Source organism: Serinus canaria, chromosome 18, assembly GCF_022539315.1.
Source record: "Serinus canaria isolate serCan28SL12 chromosome 18, serCan2020, whole genome shotgun sequence".
NCBI classification, from domain to species: Eukaryota; Metazoa; Chordata; class Aves; order Passeriformes; family Fringillidae; genus Serinus; species Serinus canaria.
The window spans coordinates 8144728-8166463 of record NC_066331.1 but is presented as its reverse complement, the minus strand read 5'-3'; the positions used below and the strand labels follow the sequence as shown (position 1 = coordinate 8166463).

The following is a 21736-nucleotide window of genomic DNA, read 5'->3' as shown; positions in this document are numbered from 1 at the left end:
CCTAGGGGTCAGGGCACCCCAGAGCAGGCACAGAAATATTCCAGGTGCCCTGGGTTTCCACAGGCAAACACTCTTTGCTCTCAGCCTGGGCCAGAAAAGCACCGTGAGCACCCTGCTGCCTGCCAAGGGGCTCTGGGAAGCTTTAGGGCCGTGAGCAGTGAATGCTGTGCTGGGTTTCCAAGGGCTCCTTGAAAGATGAGAGCTGCAGCCTCCCCCCTTTCCTGCCTGGGAACCGGAGGTGACCATCTGGTAGCAGTTTAGAGCTCTCAAACGCTGCCATTGTGTGCTGGGGAATAACGGGGCGCCCGCTGCCCTGGCCCCACCAGGCTCTGCTGTGTCCAGAAACCCAGGGAAAGCTCTCTGTGCTTAACAAAGCAAGCAGATGTAACCCCTAGGTTACAGGGACCACGAGAGGGGCACAGGATGTTTAATGGGAAGCAGTGGGGGCTGTGGCTGTGGCAGAGCTGAGGCAGGTCCCAGAGGAGCCAGCATCCCTTGCTGTTTATTTTGGTCTCCTCCTGAGCTCTGTGCATAGATGTTGCCTTGTGTAAAGCCTCTCCCCGGCCTGGTGGTGGGATGTTCTGTTTAAAAAGGTGGGAGAGGAGGAGCAGATGTTGCAGATGTTCCCTGGCTGACCCCCCTGGGGTGCCCAGGGCCAGGCTGCAGAGTGGAGTGAGCTGTGGTGGCAGTGAGCTGTGTGCTGCAGGGCTCCCAGCTGGGAGGTGTGTGCGTGCTGGGTGTGTGCGTGCTGGGTGTGCGTGCTGGGTGTGTGTGCTGGGTGTGTGTGCTGTGTGTGTGTGTGCTGGGTGTGTGTGTGCTGGGGTGTGCGTGCTGGGGTGTGTGTGTGCTGGGTGTGTGTGCTGGGTGTGTGTGTGCTGGGTGTGTGTGCTGGGTGTGCGTGCTGGGTGTGTGTGCTGGGTGTGTGTGCTGGGTGTGTGTGTGCTGGGGTGTGCGTGCTGGGGTGTGTGTGCTGGGTGTGTGTGTGCTGGGTGTGTGTGTGCTGGGTGTGTGTGCGCTGGGTGTGTGTGCTGGGTGTGTGTGTGCTGGGTGTGTGTGTGCTGGGTGTGTGTGCTGGTGTGTGTGTGGTGTGTGTGTGTGTGTGTGCTGGGGTGTGTGTGTGCTGGTGTGGTGTGCTGGGTGGGTGGTGTGTGCTGGGTGTGCGTGCTGGGTGTGTGTGCTGGGTGTGTGTGCTGTGTGTGTGTGTGCTGGGTGTGTGTGTGCTGGGGTGTGCGTGCTGGGGTGTGTGTGTGCTGGGTGTGTGTGTGTGTGGTGTGTGTGTGGGTGTGTGTGTGTGGGTGGTGTGTGTGCTGTGTGTGGTGCTGGGTGTGTGTGGTGTGTGTGTGCTGGGTGTGTGTGCTGGGGGTGTGTGCTGGGTGTGTGTGCTAGGGTGTGTGTGCTGGGTGTGTGTGCTGGGTGTGTGTGCTGGGTGTGTGTGTGCTGGGTGTGTGTGTTGGGTGTGTGTGCTGGGGGTGTGTGTGCTGGGTGTGTGTGTGCTGGGTGTGTGTGTGCTGGGTGTGCGTGCTGGGTGTGTGTGCTGGGTGTGTGTGTGCTGGGTGTGTGTGTGCTGGGTGTGTGTGTGCTGCATGTGTGTGCTGCATGTGTGTGCTGGGTGTGTGTGCTGGGTGTGTGTGCTGGGGGTGTGTGCTGGGTGTGTGTGCTAGGGTGTGTGTGCTGGGTGTGTGTGCTGGGTGTGTGTGCTGGGTGTGTGTGCGCTGGGTGTGTGTGTGCTGGGTGTGTGTGCTGGGTGTGTCTGCTGGGTGTGTGTGTTCTGGGGGTGTGTGCTGGGTGTGTGTGTGCTGGGTGTGTGTGTGCTGGGGTGTGTGTGCTGGGTGTGTGTGTGCTGGGTTGTGTGTGCTGGGGTGTGTGTGTGTGCTGGGGTGTGTGTGCTGGGTGTGTGTGTGCTGGGTGTGTGTGTGTGCTGGGGTGTGTGTGCTGGGTGTGTGTGTGCTGGGGTGTGTGTGCTGGGTGTGTTTGCTGGGGTGTGCGTGCTGGGTGTGTGTGCTGGGTGTGTGTGTGTGCTGGGTGTGTGTGTGCTGGGGTGTGTGTGCTGGGTGTGTGTGTGCTGGGTGTGTGTGTGTGCTGGGTGTGTGTGTGCTGGGTTGTGTGTGCTGGGTGTGTGTGTGCTGGGGTGTGTGTGCAGGGTGTGTGCGTGCTGGGGTGTGTGTGTGCTGGTTTGTGTGTGTTTTTCCCTCTCACAAACAGGACAGGACTGCTGGGGTACGTTCCTTGAGCTTGATTTGCAGCATCAGCCTCATCACATGGCTGAGACAACAGGAAGATGGCAAAGCTCATGTACAGCCAGCAGCAGCCAAAGGTTTCTTTCTTACAGAGCATCTTAAAAACTTTCTAGCCACTAACATACTGCTAAAGCTTACAGACAGTGGTTCTAACCAATTACTAAAAGTACTCATACACTTCACACAGTGGTTACCTGTATGCTTTCTATTAACAATACACAATACTTCATCACTAGGCTTAAAACCTTCTACTGTCTTGCTAAACTATTTTTCTCCAATCTTAAGGTCTGTCTTAACCTTCTACTGTCTTGTTAAACCTATTTTTCTCCAATCTTAAAATCTATCTTAAGACTTAAACTGTTGTTTCATGTCCTTACTGTGCTATTGTAACTTTTTCTACCTTCAGACTTTACAACTGCAGCTAATTCTAAGTTTCTCTATTATTTCTGTCGCTAAGACCTACTTTTCCAACTTCCTAAAAATCTTCTTACCTTTGCTGTTTCCCACATTGTGGAGTCCCTGTGCAGGAGCCAGATCCCTCCATGGCATCTGGGCACCCTTGTGACATCTCTGCAAGACTCTGGGCTGCTGCATGAGCTGCTGGAATTTGAACCAGACCTCTGGCTGGAATTCCCAAATGTTGGAACCCTGGATGCTGAGAATTTTAAACTTTCTGTGCTGAAAGGCACAGACCCACAAGAGAACACTGCAATTGACCTGGGGCTGTGGGACTTCCAAAATTGATTGATAGCACTGGGATTAGGGGTGTGGAGTTGGTTAGAAGTGTGTAATGCCGCAGGGAGGAAAGCTTAGAGTTTGGGATTTGAGAATATAGAAATAAATATGAAGCAAGATGGAGGTTTTAGGGTGGAGGCTGGTCATTCTTTACCTTCTTCTTCCTTCTTCTTCATGGGTGATGTTTTGTAATTGGACAGAAAAATTCGCATTGCAGATTTTGAGTGATCAGTTATTGGGTTAAAAGGGAAAATAATCTGGGTGTCATTTCTTAATTGGACAGTTTAGCCTTAAAAGCCCTTGTACCAAGAGATAGTTATCCATTTTGTGCCTTCTAATGAAAAGCTGCAGAACTCAGGGTTGTGAGGCTGTTTCACTGATAAGAAATAACAAACACCAGAGTCCCAACATGAACTGCTGTCTCAGGTGCCTTCAGTCCAGACCCAGAGAAACCAATCCCTGAAGAAGAGCAGCTTCAACTGCTGCTGCCTGGCTGGGGGGTGACCAGGAGGACACAGTGGCCTCACTGGGCAGCCACCCTCAGCACTGCTGCATAAAATAAAAAGTGAAATCACAGTTTTCTCCTTTTCATCCCCTGTGCCTGCCTGGGGAGCACTGGAGCAGGATGAAGGCAGGCTGTTCTTGCCCCCAGGTGCCCGTGTGGCAGGTTTGGGTTTTCAGGAGGGCACAGCCAGCAGAGCCACCTCAGAGAGCCCTGCCTCCCTTGTCCAACAGGAGGATTAGCAGTGGTGGTGTTGAAGCCAGCCCTGCAGAGCTGGGTGGTGCTGAGCAAAGCTCCACGACCTTGAGAGGTTTGCAAAGGCCTGGTCCCCACAGGGCAGTGAGCAGCTCCCAGCCCAGGTGTGATGGTGCTGGGCTGTTGCAGAGGTTGCATCCGATAGGAAGTGCTTGGAAATCTCATTTTAGGGGATTTTGGGCTTTCCCTGCCCAAAAGTCGCTGCCTTCAGCAGTGGTGGATTGAGCCAAAGATGTCAGAATGGGTGTGGAAGTGGCTGAAGGAAGGACATGCCCAAGGCAGTGCAGGTTCAGCCCCAGGTGCTCCTCCCGAGGAGGAGGAGGAAGGGTGGAGCTCAACACCTCTGTCACTTTCCCTACCCAGCTGCCTCCCACACCAGCCAGACCAAGGATGCTGCTGGAGGGGCTGGGAATCCCTGCTTGTGCCCAAAACCCCCTGGAAATACAACAGTGGGGACAATCCTGCAGCAGGGCCAGCCTAGGGCAGGGACACCTTGTTTGGGGCTGTCAGGGATGTGGAGGGACCTGGAGCTCTTGGGGACACAGAGAATGAGCCACAGCTGCCCAGGTGGGACCCTGGCATGGCGGGTGGGGTGGGCTGTGGGGCCCTGGAGCCCTGCCCTGCCTTCAGCTGCTGTTTTTGTGAGGAACACAGACACTTCCCTCAGGAAGCTGGGAGGAGGAGCAGAGGCTGTTTACTTTCCTTTCCTGGCTGTGGGGCAGGACACACTATTTATAAGTTTTTTCTCTTTTTTTTTTGAGAGCTGTTGTGCTTCCTGAGGTCCTTCTCTCTTCTCATGGAAGGAGGAGAGAGGCAGAGCTGAGCAGGGAGCTCCAGCCACGCTCTGTCCCTCAGGGCCAGCATTGCTGAAGGTGACATTCCCAATGTCATCGTGCTCATGGCAGTGGGGCTCTGTCTCAGAGGTGGAAACACAAACCCTCGTGATCACAGCCCTTCTCCTGTCCCATGCCTGGGATGTCTGACCTTCTCCAGGCCATGCTGAATTCATGGAATGTGCCAGCAGGATGAGCTGGGTACTGAAATCCCTGTGAAACCACGAGATGCTCACCCCATCCTGCAGAGAGGGCTGAGAAAGCTCCTGGGTTGTCCCCAGGCAGGTCAGTGACCCTGCTGGGGAGGGAATGCCACTGGCACCTGGGGCTCCTCATGATTTTGCTGTCAGAAACTGTGCTGAGCCATTTCTGTCCCTCTTTGGGGTGAAGGTTCCTTGCCCAGCCCCTCAGCCCCTTCCTGCCCCTGGCACAGCAGCACAAGGGAGGGTTTATCTGGAGGGCTTGCTTGTCCTGAGGCTGTAATCGTGGTTCTGCAGCTCTGCCTGGGCCTTTTTGAGCCCCTTTGTGTCTGGGCTTTGACCTTTTACTCTTTTCTGCAACAGAAGGACCTGGAAAAAAGCCATTTTTGGGTGTTGTAATTCAGTCCAGCCCTTTGATAAGGACAGGAGCTGGCTGGGCTCCAGAAAGACCACATGGGTGGCATTGGGCAGGTTTAAAGGTTTTGTGGGGTTTAAAGTCAGAAGAAAGTCAGTAGGTCAGCACTGCAATGGGGTTACATACCATTTCTTTGGGCAGGCTTTGGGCAGGTTTACCCCAGGTTTGGGGCACTTTGTGGGGTTTAAAGTCAGAAGAAAGGACCATGTAGGTCAGCACTGCAGTGGGGTTACTCACCTTCTTTGGGCAGGTTTACCCCAGGTTTGGGGCACTTTGTGGGGTTTAAAGTCAGAAGAAAGGACCATGTAGGTCAGCACTGCAGTGGGGTTACTCACCTTTTCCTTGGGAAGGGGCAGCAGGGCTCGGAGGAGTGGAGATGATGGATGAGGCTCATGTGAGGAACCCCTGGGCTGTTTGCACCCAAAGCTCATTAGCAGGTCAGAAAGAAATCCCCAAAGCACTCGGTACTGAGGGATCTCCAGGACAATGTTCATTGAGGAGAGACACTGGGCAGCATTTCCTTGAGAGCATTTACCCGCTTCCTCAAGGCACATCTCTCAGGGGGTCAGAGAGCTGCTTGTTGAAGGGAAGAGGTGGAAACTGAGCTGGCTGGAGGAGTGGTTTGGATAGCCTGATGTGGACAGAAGTGTGGTTCCACCCCTCAGGGAGCTGCCAGTGCTGTGTCCTCTGCTGCTCTTGCCCACCCAGCTTTGCTCAAGGCCAGGCCAGGGCTCCCCGTCGGGTTGTCCCTTCCTCTTTCTTTGTTTCCAGCAAAATGCAAGCTGGGCTTGGCTGCTGCATTGTTTTAAACGTGGGGGTTTTGGGAAAAAAAAACCAGCTAAAATGTTTGTTTCTGGATAAAGTGTGTGATGGAGAGGGGAAACTGGAAAATCTGTGCTGGAGGGTCAGAGCTCCAGCTTAGGGTGAGAGACCTGACAGTATGAACACGTGTAAAGAGCTTTCCAGTGTGGGGCTTCTTTTGAATTAATTATTTTGGGATGCTGAGAGCTGTGACTTGGACACAGACCTGCAGTGCATAAGCTGTGCCAAGAGCAGACTGCAGGGCAGGGACTGCTGCAGGGAGCTGTCACCCCTGTGAGCACCCCTGTCATGGCTGGGAGAGATCTGTGCAAGTCAGGAACCAGATAAATCTGAGCAAAAGCAATTTTAGTTTTCTTTATTGCCTCCCTCCTTTCTTCTACCCATGTCTGAATATTTCTGAGATGCAAGACAGACCATTTTGTCACGAGGTGCCCTTTGTGGGACCCTTCCTGGGTTTACAGGGGGTCCTGTAAAGTGAGGTGAGTGTTGTGCTTTGGTGCTTTCCTCTCCCCACAGCCCCAGAGCAGCTGTGGTGCTGCTCCCATCAGGCTGACTTTGGGGCTGGATCCTTCTGTGCATCCCTCCAGCTGGTACCCCACCCTTGGGAGCCCATCCCAGACTCCTGTTGCTTCCCAGCAGTTCCCATGCTGGGGTCTGAACCACAGCTGGGCGGTTGGGTGTGTGTCCATTCTGTCTGTCTGTCCCTGCCAGGGGCTCCTGCCAGGTCACTGATACAGAACGTCCTGGGGAGGCTCCTCAGTGCCCAGCCAGGCTGGTTTTGCAGCCTGGGGTTCACACTGGGGAGTTCTGGGGTATTCCCCCCAAAAGGAAAGCAGCCCAAAGTCTGTATCCTCACATTTTAACCCCTGCAGTCTCCCCTTGCTGTGGCTTGTCCAACACGTGAGCCCCAGCTCTGAGGGCTTTGATTTCTTCACCATCTCTGGTTTCCCTGTGCCAGGGGATGTGCCCATGGCTGTGCCAGCCCCTGCTGCCAGGACAGAGGAGGTGACATCTGCTGCTGCCCTGCTGGGGGTTGGAGTGAGCTGGGTGGCTGCCACGGGCATGGTCCCCCCTCCCTCTGCCACCAGCTGGACCCAGCAGTGACCAATGGCTCCTGCCCAGCCAGTGGAGGTGTCTGAGGGATGGAGGGTCCAGGGTCAGAGCAGCCCTGGGACATGGATACATCCTGCATGGGGGATCCTCTCCAGCTCCACCCCAGGGCTGGGAGGACCTCCTGAGATGAAGCAAGGCTGTGCTCCAGTGCTCTCCTTGGGATCCTGATTCACAGAATCACAGAATCACTGGGTTGGGAGAGACCTTCAAGATCATTGAGTCCAACCCATCCCCAACAACTCAACTCACCCCTGGTACCCAGTGCCACATCCAGGCTTTGTTAAACACACCCCGGGATGGGGACTCCACCACCTCCCTGGGCAGCCATCCCAGAACTTTATCACCTTTCTGGAAAACACTTTTCCCTGATATCCAACCTATATTTCCCAGCCTGAGGCTGTGTGCTCTGGTTCTGTCAGTGCTGCCTGGAGACAGAGCCCAGCCCCAGCTGAGCACAGGCACCTTTCAGGAGCTGGGAGAGGGCACCCTGAGTCTCCTTTTCTCCAGGCTGAGCACCCCCAGCTCCCTCACTCATTCCTCACAGGGTTTTTATTCCCAGCCCTTCTCCAGCCTGATGTCCTGTAGGGTCTCAAGCTCTGGATTTTAGAGGCTAAATCTCACTGCTGCTATTCTGTGGATGTAAAGGATGGGTGGGCTCACAGCTGATGCTTGTCTGGCCACTGGCAGTGTGGCTGTCCCTACACCAAGGCTGTCACCACACCAACTCAGCCGTGCCTCCTGGAGGCTCCTTTGGGATCCCAAGGCTGTGCCTCCTCCTGCCCTGTCCCTGTGCCTGCCTGGGGGTTCTGGGGGGATCAGAGGGTATTTACAGCCTGTGGCTTTTCAGTGGATCCAGCAGTGATTCCCTTTCTGTGGAGTTCAGGCTTTTGTTTCGACCTGGCTGGGTCCTGTAAGGAGCAGGGCTCAGTTGTACCTTCCCTTGTATCAGGGTCTCAAGTCCATGTGCTCAAAACACTTCAGTCTTTGGGTTCTTGTGGTCTCTAGGTTTGTTTTTAAGGACATGAGCTTCTGTGGCTGCCACCTTTGGTTTTTCTTGCTGCATTTGTGTGGGTTTGATGCTCTCCTGGGATTGTTTTCCTGTTCCCAACTTGGATTTTGCTGGCAGTGCTCACAGGAAAGCCTGTGTTTATCTGTGCATCCTTTGGCTGTGAGAGGGAAAGTGAGGTGTTGTTGCTGACCACTTTGTGTGTCACTACTTTAAACCCATAATTTTTTCTGTGTAAAGGAGTTTTAGCAGTTTTAACTGCCAGCAAGAAAGTAATTAAAGTCTTTGCAAAATGTTAGCAAGAAAATGCACTTCATTAGCTCAGTGGGATAGAAAAGGTTACTTAAATTTTAACTGCTGCTTATTGGTTGGTTTCACTGATTTCACCTCACAACATTTTCAAACTAAAATGTTCTGCAAGTGAGTGGTCACCAGGCATGAGTGACAGCAGGAGCAGTCACTCATGGTCATAAGCTGGCAGCAAATGTCATGCTAAAGAATGCAATCATTGTGTTATGAGGATTGACATTCAGCTATAGTTCAAATGCAGTATAACCACCAGTTCTTAGGAAATTTGGCATTGCTTTTTTTTTGTGACATAGGTTAGAAAAAAGAAAAAGAAAAGGAATCTGGATCTCTGTCTTCCCCCAAACGCAGTGCCCTGCTCTGCTCTGCCATACCATGGTGGGACCCTCTGCCCCCCTCTGAGTGTGGGGATAATTTCTGCTCTGGGGCTGAGTGTCTGGCCTTGATTTGTTTTATTGCTGGGTTTTTAACTTGTCTGAAGAGGCAGGGCCTTTAATCCCCAGCTGCTTCAGTGGATTGTGAGTCCTGGGATGAAGGAGCAGAAATGGAGTTACGAGCCTTCTGCAGTGTCTGTAAGCACCTCTGGACACACTCAGGTGGACGGCAACTAAATCCTGAACCACTTTTCATGTTTTTCAGCTCTGAAAAGATCCTTTGAGGTCGAGGAGGTAGATCAGTCTTCAAATTCCTCCACGCCACAAAGACGGGCCCCCAACACCCTGCTCAGGTCCACCGTGTCCAGCTCCACGCAGAAGTTTCAGGAACTCGGCGCCAGGAACTCGGAGCCGCCCAGCCGCCATGCGGAGCCCGCAGCGCAGAGATCCCCCAAGCCCCCTCTGAGGAGGGTGGAGCTCTCCGGACCCAAAGCGCCCGAGCCGGTGTCCAGAAGAACAGAAATCTCCATCGACATCTCATCCAAGCAGGTGGAGAACTCCACCTCGGGCCTGTCGCGCTTCGGCCTCAAACGAGCCGATGTGGGCCACAAGCCCCCCGAGGGCACGGCCCGGAGGACTGAGATCACCCTGGGCAAGCCCCAGGAGCCGGGGCTGCGGCGGGCCGAGGCGCCGGGCTCCAAGATCCCCGAGCTGCCGCAGCGCCGCGCCGAGCCCAACGCCGTGCCCGAGGCCGCGCCGCGCCGCCCGGACAGCCAGGGCGGCAAGGGCACCGACAAGGGCACCGACAAGGGCACCGACAAGGGCACCGACAAGGGCACCGAGAGCCCGGGCACCAGGGCGGCCGAGGGCTCCGAGCCCACCCTGCCCGCCCTGCCACACCTGGCGGACACAAAGCCACACCTGGCACCCACCGAGAGCCCACCAAAGAGAGAGGAAGGTGAGTGCTGTCCAGGCAGGGATGGAGTGAGAGGCTGCAGGCTTCGTGAGGTGGATCAGGAGGCAATTTAGAATTTTATAATTATTATATTTATAAATTTTTTAAATTATTATAATTATCATTTTAAATTCATAATTATTTATATATAAAATACTCAAATATTTACATATTTATAGATAAAATTTAAATATTTATAAAATATTTTAATTTTTAAAATAAATTATTATATTTATAAATGCTATACTTATTATACTTATAATTTTATATATTAAAATATGTTATTAATATTATATTAAATATTTATATATTTATGTATTTTAATATATTAAATTTTAAAATAATTATGAATTTATAAATGTTATAATTTTAAAAAAATTACTATAGTTATAATTTCTATAATTTCTATTTCTAAATTTATAACTATTCACATATAAAAATATTTCTATATTTCTATATTTCTATATCTATATATTTCTATATTCTATATTTAAAATTTTAACATATTCATAAATTTATAAATGCTATAACTTTATACATTATTATTTTTATACGTTTTATAATTATTATATTACTAGCTATTTCAATAACTAATTATATTTATAATAATATTTAGTATTAATAATTACTTGTACATAGTTGTTATGCTAATTAAAATATTAATATTGAATTATAATTAGTACTAAAGATTATTTAGTATAATTTATTATCGTTTATTGGTATATAACATAACTTTAAAATATTAAATTGTACATTAATATTAATATATTAAAATATAATTGTCATAGTAATTATTAATTATTTATAACAATTAATAGTAGTTATTATATTATATAGTTATTTTGTTGTTTTTATTGGTATAATGTAATTTTATAATGAAATTTTATAATGAGACTCGCTAAGGTGAGTCTTAAAGTCTCTTTGATTGCTCTCAGAGTAAAACCCTTTCACACTATTGGTGGTCTATGAATAGCACACTCTGGAGAACCATATCTATAAACAGGGTTAGAGAAGGAGAGATAATAATTGTTTTAATGCTTTTCTCTACGTTCCCCACAGCTTCTCACAGCTTCCCTGGAAAATCCTGGGAGAACTGTGCTGTGGCATTCACATTCCCTGAAGATGATTCCTTTACCCAGGGTTTTTCTTCTGGGAAGGTGAAAGGCAGAGAGAGGCCTCAGAGAAAGGGAAACAATTCTGATCTCATTTGCTTCTCCTGTGCTGTGCTCCTGTGGAATGTGTTTGGAGATTGTTCACCCACAGGTGATTGTTCCATTGCATTCTGCTGGGAGTTGTTTTCACTCTCTGGCCAATCAAGGCCAGGCTGTGTCAGGGCTCTGGAGAGAGTCAGGAGTTTTCATTATTATCTTTTCAGCATTCAGTATCCTTTCTGTACTCTCTAGTATAGTATAGTACTCCTTAATAATATAATATAGTATAATATTATATAATTATATAGTATATTATACTTTATTATACTATGTAATTATATAGTGTTATATAATAATAATAATAATAATAATATAGTGTAATAAAGTAATAAATTAGCCTTCGGATGTGATGGAGTCAGATGCATCGTTCTCTCCCCTCGTGGGTGACCCTGCATTTACAATTCCCTGTCTCTCCTGTTCAGAGGATGTGTGATTAGCCTGCACAGCCCTGGCTGGGGTGGTGGCTCAGGTGTCACACAGGAGGTGGCAGGAGCTGCCTGCTGCTCTTTCAGCTCCTGTGGTGACACCTCTCGAGGCTGCTCAGGGATCTGTGCTCAGATGTGTCTGCAGGCAGAGCTGTTCCCTTGGGTTCATCCTGCCTGAAAGAGCTGTCAAGTTCAGTAAGAAATTCTAGAAAGAAAGAGAGAAGGAAGTGCCAGTGCTGGCAGAGCAGGTCTGAGCAGTGCTGTGGGGCCAGTGTTCATCCCTGTGAAGAGGGGAACAGGGAGTCACTGTGGGAGCAGCAGGGCTTCATCCAGAGACATCCACCTGCCCTGGGCAATGGAGAGATCTCCTGGGATCCTCAGCTGGATGAGGGACAGGTGAATCCTCAGGAAAAGCCACATCAAACCTGCCATGGGCGATCCTGCCACATCCTGCTTTGCACTGTGCCTCCCTGGGTGCTGGGAAATGCCAGCTCTGCCAGCTCAGGCTCGGTGTGCAGACCCACAGGGCCCTGGAAGGGCTCTGAGGTGTGGGAGAGGTGCTGGCTCTGGAAGTGGAGTTGGGATATCTTTGTTTGGTGGTGCTGTTTATGGTTGTGGGGCAGGAACTGCCTCTTCATCAGCAGAAGTCAGGGTTTTTGACCTTGGAGACAAAGTCTAATAACATCATGGACCAGAGCCACGATGAAACTGGAGACCTGGCTTATATTAGCTTTATCTTGTTTTCAATTAATTCCATGTTAAAGCCAGCTTCCCTCCCTTCCCAGCTGTCATTTATTATCCACAATGTTTTGGAGATTTTCCTTTCAGACCTGTTAATTACTTTTCCATTCTCCATCGCCCCTGAGCTCTCTCCTGTGAGGGATCCCGTCGTCCGGGGGAGGTCACCCCCTCCCTCCCCACCCTGGGGGCTGTGGGATGGGCTGGGGTGGCTGAGCCAGGACCTGGGAGGTCCATGCCTGGCCCTGGAGCTGGACCAGGGGTCCCATCCCCTCTCCTGTGGTCACCCTGAGGTGCAGAGAGGCCAGGCTGTGGTGTGTGCTGGTGTAAAACCAAGGCAGGAGTCAGCAGGGGAGCTGAGGCCAAACCTGCAGCAGCAGCACTCAAGTGGGTTTTTCTTCCTGTCTGTGGTGTAGGCATGGCTTTTCTGAGCTGGGTTTTTTCACAGGTTGGGCCATCTCCAGCTGGGCACAGCTGAGCTCTGAGCCCCAGCCCAAGGATGGGGATTTTGTGAGCCCCCCTCTGTCCCCATCTGCTGTGTGTGGTGCTCAGGAGCCCCATCCTGCCCCACACACAGAGAGGGGTGCTCAGTCTCACCCTGCTGGGTCTGGGCTGCTCTGAGTGCCCCAACCCTGAGCCCCACGGGTGGTTGGCACTTTAAGAGCAGAATTCTGGCTGAGCTGCTGAATGCTCCAACTGCCCAGGGCAGGCAGAGAGGGGGGACAGCTGCTGGGACGAGTGTCACCCCTGAGCCCAGCTGTCTGGAGTCTGCCTGGCAGCATCAGCCAGCCAGGCTCTGCTACAAAAGGGGCTTTCAGTCCAAATGTCTCCAAGAATCATCACAGAATGGTTTGGCTTGGGAGCTGTTGGGATCCAGGACATTGCTCTGGCTGCCCTGGAGGACTCGAGACCCTGGCAGGGGGCTCAGAGACCTTGGCACAGAGTCAAAGACACCTGTGTGCCTTGGATTTTAGCCCATGGAAACAAACCAACTTTGTGTGAGAAGTTACAAGGCACAAGAGTTTGAGTAGAATGACAGTGAATTTATCACAGGGTGAAAATGTAGAATTTTGGGGTTTTAGAATGGGGGTTCAAGAGGCAAGGTGGAGGAATCTCGGCTTGTTCTGTCCTTCTTCTTGTCCTCCATCTTCTGCTGTGGTGGTGGCACTTCTGGATTAGTTTAGAGCACAGACAGACTGTCTGACACAGGTGACAGGGATTGGGAAATTATTGTAAATAAAGCACAGGTAGTTCTTAGTATAAAAAGCCAACAGCAGCCCAAGGGCAGGGACTGAGCCACAACCCGACCTGCTGGACAGATCTCAGCAGGGCAGAGAGAGAATGTATTAGATAAGAGCAAATAAATAACCTTGAGAAGAAGAGCTGAAGAATCCTGACTCCTTATTGAGTCTCAGGGCTGGGAAAAAGACTTTCTGACACCTCGGGGTCATCTCAACACCAGAGACCTCGTAAGGAAGGGACCCTAAAGGTCATCGAGGTCCAACCCCACTGCCACAAAGACAAAGTTGGAGGGGTTGTGAGGGCTCTATCTCCTTTTCCCTGTGTGTCAGCACAAGGCTCCAGCCCAGGATCACTGCCAGAGCACGTCCCCCTCCTGACCACGTCCCCCTCCTCTGCCATGCCCTGAGCCTGCCCTGCTTGGCCTCACACAGGAGCCCATTTTGGGGAGCTCCATCCCTTGGTGCACAACACCCACCCTGGGGTGATGCTGGGCAGGTGTGTGGCCTCTCTCCTTGTTGCTGGTGCAAGAACATAGAGAGATTTTGTGGGGCTGCCCAGGGACCCTCGGGGTGTCCCACAAATGGGTGCAAGCACCTTGCCAATGCTCATCAGCTCCACAGCAGCCTGGCCCCACCACAACCCCCCAAATGCAGACACTGCCCTGTAGAAGAGACTGATAGTGAGCTTGTTAGTTAAAAGAGTGAGAAGAAGTTGAGAAGTAAAAAGAAACTAATAAAGAGCTCTCTCTAAGGATGTTACTAAAGAGACTGAGAGAAGAGTTAAAAAAATATAAAGAAAGAACTTTACAGCTAGGTGAAATATTTTTAGAAACTTAGCTGAAGTTACTGTAACTTTTCACTAATAGTGTTGTGTTAATTTGTTGTAACCAATAGTTGGAGTAAAAAAAATACAAACAATTTGAAAGTATATAAAAAGCCAACCATTTTCCATCATAAAGAGTTACTATCTGAGACTACCTGCAGTCTCTGCTTTGTGTTGTGACCACCTCAACAATGCCACTGCCCCTCTGATGTCTGCAGCAGGGACTCGTGTGACAGCCTCTGCTCCAGGGTCTGGGTCACCAGGAGGTGCTCCTGGGCCACTGGGCACCCTGGACCCCGTGGCTTGTGGCTCTCCAGCACAAACAGCTGCCTCCAGCTGCCCTCACTGAGTAGGGGTGACCTCTCCTGTGCTGGGACCTGCCTTCCCCAGCTGTCAGGCTCAGCTGCCTTGCCCTGCTGCTGCAGGCATGCAGGAGAGCGTGCTGTGCAGGAAGAGGCCAGTCAGAGGAGAAAAACAGTCCCAGGGAGCTTGGCAGCTCAGAGCAAACCACAGAGGAAAGGAGCAATTTCAGTGCTGAGCTTCATTAGGGCAGCAGGGCTGGTGGTGAGGGCTGAGCCTGCTCCAGAGCTGGGCTTCCCGGGGTGGGAGGAGAGCAGGAGGTGTTTAATGGGGCAAGAAATGTTCCTTCCTATTCATGTTCTCCCTCCCTGAGTCTTTGTGCTCTCCTGCACTCCCTGGGGAGCATTTGCTTCATTTGTACTGGTATAACATTGAATTGGGCCATAAGGGAGGGGGGACAGAGGCACCCATCCCTGGGGGATGTGTCACTCAAAGGTGGGCTTTGTGTCCCCAGAATCTCCAGTGGAGATGTCAATGGAGGTTTTGTGTTGCTGGGCTCCCCAGCTGGGACAGGGAAGTGGGATGGGGTGAGCAGGTGATGTGGATTGCTATAGCTGCAGTCTGCCAGAGCAATGTGAGCTGGGCTGTGCAGTGGGGGCAGGGGGAGGACATGCAGAGGGTAGAAAGAGGCACAAACAATTAAAAATAGCCATGAAAACAGGGTGAGGGGAAGGGCTGCTTCTGAACCCACAGCCTTGGGCACTGTGGGAAGCTGTCCTTGCTGTGCAGCACTCACCAAATGTGAATATCCAAATCTGATCTCCTGTGGGTGGGAGTGACCTCTCCCAGGCCCCTGCTGTGGGCAGCAGCTCACTCCCAGTCCCAGGGCACTGGGCTGGGCTGGCAGAGGAGGATGTTCTGCCCTGTGCTGTCAGAGCAGGTCTGAGCAGTGCTGTGCTGCCAGTGTGGCAGGAGCTGCTGGTTCATCCCTGTGAGGAGAGGAGCAGGGCATCTCTGTGGGAGCAGCAGGGCTTCATCCAGAGACAGCCACCTGCCCTGGGCAATGGAGAGATCTCCTGGGATCCTCAGCTGGATGAGGGACAGGAAAATCCTCAGGAAAAGCCACATCAAATCTGCCATGGGCGATCCTGCCACATCCTCCTTTGCACTGTGCCTCCCATCTCTGGCACTGTGCTTGAGTGGTTGAGCACCTTGGCCTTCTCTTGTTCCTTGCAACGTGTGGTGGTCGAGCTTGGAGAGGGGGGAAGGCATTGCTGGCCCTAGAAAAATCCATGGTTTCCACTTGTGCTAAATAGTCTGTTTCTACTTCCCCCAGTGTAAAGCTGTTGGTGCTGATGGCTCAGCTCTGGGATCTCAGGTGGTGGATTGGAAGCACTCCCAGATGAGCAGTGGAAGCTGGTTTGATCTGATGCTCCTGTCTGTCTCCTCACAAGCTGCTGTGGACCCTGGGACAGCACTCAGCCAGCAAGGCAGGCTCTGTCCCCCGCCCTGCTCCTGTTCCTGCCCCTTGGGCCTTCATGGCAAGGATGCTCTGGAGCTTGTTTAGATAAATCAAGGGAGTTAAAAACACCTAAACCAGGGATGTGACCTTTCCACTGTGTCCCAACATGAGTCAATGCAAAACAGTCTGAACCATCTCTGAGCTTTCAGCTTTGTTGGAGTCTTTGTCCCATGGCCCCTTCGGGACAGACAGACAGACAGGGTGCCAGGTGCCTCTTCAAACTCAGCAGGGTCCCCCCATCTATTTTGCTGCACAACAAGCAGGGCAGCATCAGGAGAGTGAAGCAACTCAACTGTTTTCACTCTTTTCTTCCAGCTAGGAGCCTTATGGAAGGACTTCTTTAGAACTCCCATAGAGGCGGGTTAAAATTTGAACAATTAAAAAATACTTTAAAATAGAAAGAAGCAAACTTTGACTTCCACTGAAATCCTTCTGAAAACCAAGGACCTGTTGCTGTGTGCTGGGAAGTTGTGGAGGGAGCTGCAGTTTCAAGCCCCCATCCTGCCATGGACACCCAGGGATGGAGAAGTGAAGCCACACAAGCCTTGGGGTGACTTTTCTTCTGTCCTGTGCTGCTGGGGTGACACCAGGTGTGGGGCTGCAGGGGTTGTAGGGGTTTGGACAGCTGTTAACACAGCCAGGCTCCCTGGGATGGAGAGCCCAGGGCTGAGTGGAGATGCAGTGAGTCACCATTTCCAGCTCTTTAACTGTACAAAGAGATTAAAGCTGTAGGGAAATGTTTCCTCCTAAGCCAGCTGACAGATTCAGACTAGGTTATGGACAGTCTTTTTATTGTTATTATTTTTATTTTTAATGGGAAAATTCCTACAGCCCAGGATTCCAAATGGAGGGGCTGAGTGGGAAACTCTGAGTCTCAGTTTGTGAAAGCAGGTGCCAAAAATGAGATAATCTGGAAAAATCCAGACCTGCAGGCCCAGTGACATGGGAAGAAGAGTGGGAGCATGTGTGGGGGAGAGGAATGTGTCCCATCATGGAGACACTGCCTGATCCAGGACATCGTGTGCATGGGAGGGCACTGCCTGCCTCCCCTCCCTGTGTGTGCCCTGACCCTGGCTGTGGTTTTGGGCTGTGTCTGTTTTGGACTGTGCTTTGGGCAGTGTTTGGTTTTGGTTGTGTTTTAGGCTGTGTTTTGGGGTGTGTTTTTGAGCTGTGCTTGTTTTGGGCTGTGTTTTTGAGCTGCATTTTTGGGCTGTTTATTTTTGGCTGTGTTTTGGGCTGTGTGTTTTTTGTTGTGGTTTTGGGCTGTGTTTTGGGGCTGTATTTTTTGGCTGTATGTGGTTTTGGGCTGTGTTTTGGGCTGTGTTTCAAGCTGTGTTTGTTTTTGAGCTGTATGTTTGGGCTGTGTGTTTGGGCTGTGTTTTTGGGCTGTGTTTTTGGGCTGTGTGTGTTTTGGGCTGTATTTTTTGGCTGTATATGGTTTTGGGCAGTGTTTTGGGCTGTGTTTTTGGCTGTGGTTTTGGCTGTGTTTGGGCTGTGTTTTTTAGCTGTATTTTTGGGCTGTGTTTTTGGGCTGTGTGTGTTTTGGGCTGTGTTTTTGGGCTGTATTTTTTTTTTTTGGGCTGTGTTTTTGGGCTGTATTTTTTTTTTTTTTGGGCTGTGTTTTTGGGCTGTGTGTGTTTTGGGCTGTGTTTTTGGCTGTGTTTGGGCTGTGTGTGTTTTGGGCTGTGTTTTTGGCTGTGTTTGGGCTGTGTGTTTTTGGCTGTGTTTTTTCATGGGCACACTTGGTGTGGATGCTGTCCCACGTGGAAGCTCCAGCTGGGCAGGATACACCCCAGCAGATGAGGCTGTCCACTGCAGCCAGCCAGCCCCAGGAGGGTTTGTTTGCCTTGCTGGAAGTCCCTGAGGGCCCATGGGAAAAGCAGAGACCTCCCCAGTGGAGCTTCATTGTACAAAGGGACAGTTTCCCATAGGAAACACCCTCTGCACCATTCCCACTTCCTTTCCCTGGTGTCCGAGACCAGGAGAGGGCAAAGCTGGGGATGCTGCATCCAGCCTCAGAAGGATCTGGAGCTGCTGGAGTGAGTCCAGAGGAGGCCACAGAACTGCTCTGAGGGCTGGAGCCCCTCTGCTCTGGAGCCAGTCTGGGAGTGCTGGGGGTGTTCAGCAGAAAAAAAGGCTCCAGGGAGAGCTCAGAGCCCCTTTTTGTGCCTAAAGGAGTTCCAGAAGAGTTGGAGAGGGACTGGGGACAAGGGATGGAGGGACAGGACACAGGGAATGGCTTCCACTGCCAGAGGGCAGGGATGGATGGGATATTGGGATTAAATTCTTCCCTGTGAGGCTGGTGAGGCTCTGGCACAGGGTGCCCAGAGCAGCTGTGGCTGCCCTGGATCCCTGGCAGTGCCCAAGGCCAGGCTGGACACTGGGGCTGGGAGCAGCCTGGGACAGTGGGAGGTGTCCCTGCCATGGCAGGGGTGGCACTGGGTGGTCTCTAAAGTCCCTTCCTACCCAAACCAGTCTGTGGTTCCATGCTGAGCTGCAGAGTGACCCTGGCCTGAATGTCCTGGCAGGTTCTCTTCCCTGGCTGGGCTGGGTCTGGGTGAAGCTGTGCATCCATCCATGTCATCTCCTCACCTCCTGAACCTTGCAGAAGGGATCCAGGACTGAATGTGTGTCTGTAGAAGGCAGAGCCTGACTGCAGGGTCACCTGGCTGTGGCTCAGGGGTCTGTGCTCCAGCTGGGTGTGAGCCCTGAGCACCCTCAGGAAGCTCTGGCTGTGTTTAGCAAAGCCTGGATGTGGCACTGGGTGCCAGGGTTGAGTTGAGGGTTGGGGCTGGGTTGGACTCAATGGTCTTGAAGGTCTCTCCCAACCCAGTGATTCTGTGATTCTGTGATTCTGTGATGAAAACTGGGGCAGCCCCAGGACAGAGGTGCCTTTGCTGGCTGAGAAAGGGGTGAGTGCTCCTGCCTGCTGTGGGATTTGTGTTCATCCAAGTGGTGCTGAAAGGCAAAGGGAGACACAGCCCTGGCTGAGGGGGGCATGTAGGAACCAAGAGTTTCTCTGTTGATCCTGTGGTATTTGCATGTCTGGAGCCCATGGCAGTCTGCTGGAGAACGTGCTCCCCACCCATCAGCTCCTTTGGATCCTCCAGCTTTCTCACATTTAGGTTAATCATCCTGCAGGCTGATAAGGCAAATAAAATCCGTTATCTTGGCCAAGATAAAACAAAGAGTTTGCTTTGATCTCCTGCAGTAAGGCCTGGCTGCTGGTTTTGTGACTTCTCTGCTGTCTGTGGGGGAGGGAAGCAATGGCAGTGGCGATGAACCTTCTGTAATTAAGGAATCTTTCTCTTTTAACCTATTTCTAAACTGCTGTCCCTGCCTGAGATGTTTCTGTTGGCCTGTGGTTGAAGGGACACCATAGGCTGGGTGCAGTGCCAGCTCCATAAACTCTGTCAGAGGACTGAATTGAGATTATGGGGAGATAACTTTGTTTTGAGAAGATCAAACGATCTGTTGTGAGCAGGAAAAGATAAGATGACAGCAAGCCATTTGTGTTCTCTACACTCCTCCAGCAAACAAACAGACACAGAGACCCTTCTACATTCTCCAAAATGCCTGGTGAAGCTGAAGTGAATGTGGCTATAAATGGAAAAAGCAGCTGGTCTTGGATTGCAGCCTGTGCTCAGACTTCTTTGAGCCCAGTTTTTCTTACATCTGTTAGAGGTTTTAAAGGAGGGATGTGGGGAGAGAGCTGCTTTGCTTTGGGTTGGTTAAATTTGGGTCACTCATCTCATTGATCTTCTGAACTGGTCTCTGCACAGAAGTTCCCAGGGTTTCTGTAGGGTCACATGCATGAGTGCTTCATCCTCTTGAATCATTTTGGTTTATCCAGGCATGCTGGGAGACAAAGCTGGACCCAAGGGTCTGGTCCAAAATATTTTGCAAGCAACAAAATTTTGCAGATGTTCATGCATTTATGAAAAGCAAATCATTTTAACAAACCACCTAAGGTAAGGTTGCTGTGCCAGCCCAGGAGTGACAGGGTGGGCATTTGGGGTTGCTGGATTTGTACCAGCTGCAGTTGGTTCTGTGTGGAAGCTGTAGCCTGGTTTTTGCAGGCAAAGGCCATTTGTCCAAAAGGAAGGAAGGATGCCTGAAATGAAGCATTTTTCAACACCTTGAAGTTCAGAGGTTGATGATGCTCTGGCACATATGAACATAGCCTTGGATTTATGTTTAGCTTTTCAAGCCTTGAGAAGATGCCCAGGGTTTATCTGAGTCAGGTGGTTTTACCAGGTGTTCTCCTGTATTCTTCCTAGAGGAATGGAGGTGAAAAGGGATTTGCAGCAGCACAGAACTGGGTAGGGCATTAATCCCTTGTTGTTATGGGTGCCTGACAGCCCCCAGCCAACCTTGGCTCAGGTTGTTCTGTTGCTGTGGATGATCATGTGCTGAAGTCTGTGTGTCAAGTTTTCTTTGATGCTTATCCATAATACTTGAACTTTTTATGGTGGCTCTGCCTTCCCCCCTTTCCTCCTCTCCTGCTGCTCATGGAGTGGGACAGACATTGCTTCTCCCTTTCAAAGCAAAGCTCAGCTCGTGGAGATCTCAGAGTAAGAAGATTAGATGGGACTCCAAAAGGATGTGGTACCTAGGAGGGGAGGGCAGTGATCAAAGTTAATGATGTGTGAGCTCCTGTGTAGGAAATCAGGTGACCTCTGTGGCAGGGAGAAATGTCGACAAGAACTCCATGGCTATCAGAAGGCTAATTAATGACTTTATTACACTGTATTATTCTATACTATATTACACTACTTCTAAACTGAAACTGCACAAGCACTCAACTCCCCTGCCCAGAATCTCGTGACTGCCAGCCAACAGTCTTGACACACACACATGGATTCAATTGGTCAGTGAATCAAAGCACACCAGAATCCAATGACTAATTTCCTTCAGCTAAACAATCTTCCATAATGCATTTTACTTGTTCTAAAACACAAGAGCAGTAAATGAAATAAAAATTGTTTTTTCTTTCTCTGAGGTTCAGAGAATGTTGAATCCTAGAAAATCCTTGGGAAGTTGTGCCTTGCTTTTCTCTGTGAAGAGAAATGCAGCCACACTCCTGAAAGGAGTTTTCTCAGCCCCAGCTGTGTGGTAACTCACAAGTCTTGAATTGTAGGGCATTGCTTTCAGCTCCAGCTCAAGTGCACCTGGGTGTGTTTCATGTGGGCTGGGTACATCTGGAGGGACATCACAGGAGCTGCCCTGCCCGGCTGGGGCTGCCTGTGTTTGCTTCCCCTGTGTGTTAGGGCTCTGGATGGGGAATTTTGCTCACTCTGCTGGCCATTTGCTGTGATCTGGGAGCTTGTGCTGTTCTCTGCTGATGCCCTGAGGAGTTGGTGTGCTCTGGACCCTTGTCTAAAGCTCTGGCACATGGAGGCACAGGGTGAGTCCCTGGTTTCCGTCTCTGAAGCTACAAATGTGCAGGCTCATCCTCTATCCCACGTGAGATGCACTCAGGGCACTCCCCCCATCTGCAGTGGAAATCAGTTCACGGACCAAGAGCCAGAAAAACACTGAGATGGCAAAAGTTTGAGTGGGGGGAGAGCCTGGTCAGGATCCTGCTTTTGCTGTCCAATCCTTTGTTGTCTTGGAGGAATCCCTCTTCCAACGTCTCCTTTAGTACTAGGGAGCTGGTGAACTTGGTGAGATGCCTGAAGTTCAGTCCTTGCATTGGGTTCTTTCTTCTTCTGATGCCTTGA

General features: G+C 51.0%; 1 protein-coding gene across 4 annotated transcripts in view; it reads left to right on the top strand.

The window, feature by feature from the left end:
- Positions 1 to 21736, top strand: part of SEPTIN9 (septin 9) — a 156041-nt gene that overhangs the window by 83883 nt on the left and 50422 nt on the right. For all 4 annotated transcript variants that reach the window (XM_050981278.1, XM_050981279.1, XM_050981277.1 and 1 more), the window contains one exon: positions 9064 to 9756. In XM_050981278.1, coding sequence (XP_050837235.1) covers positions 9064 to 9756 — 693 coding nt within the window. The remainder of the gene's footprint in view (positions 1 to 9063; positions 9757 to 21736) is intronic.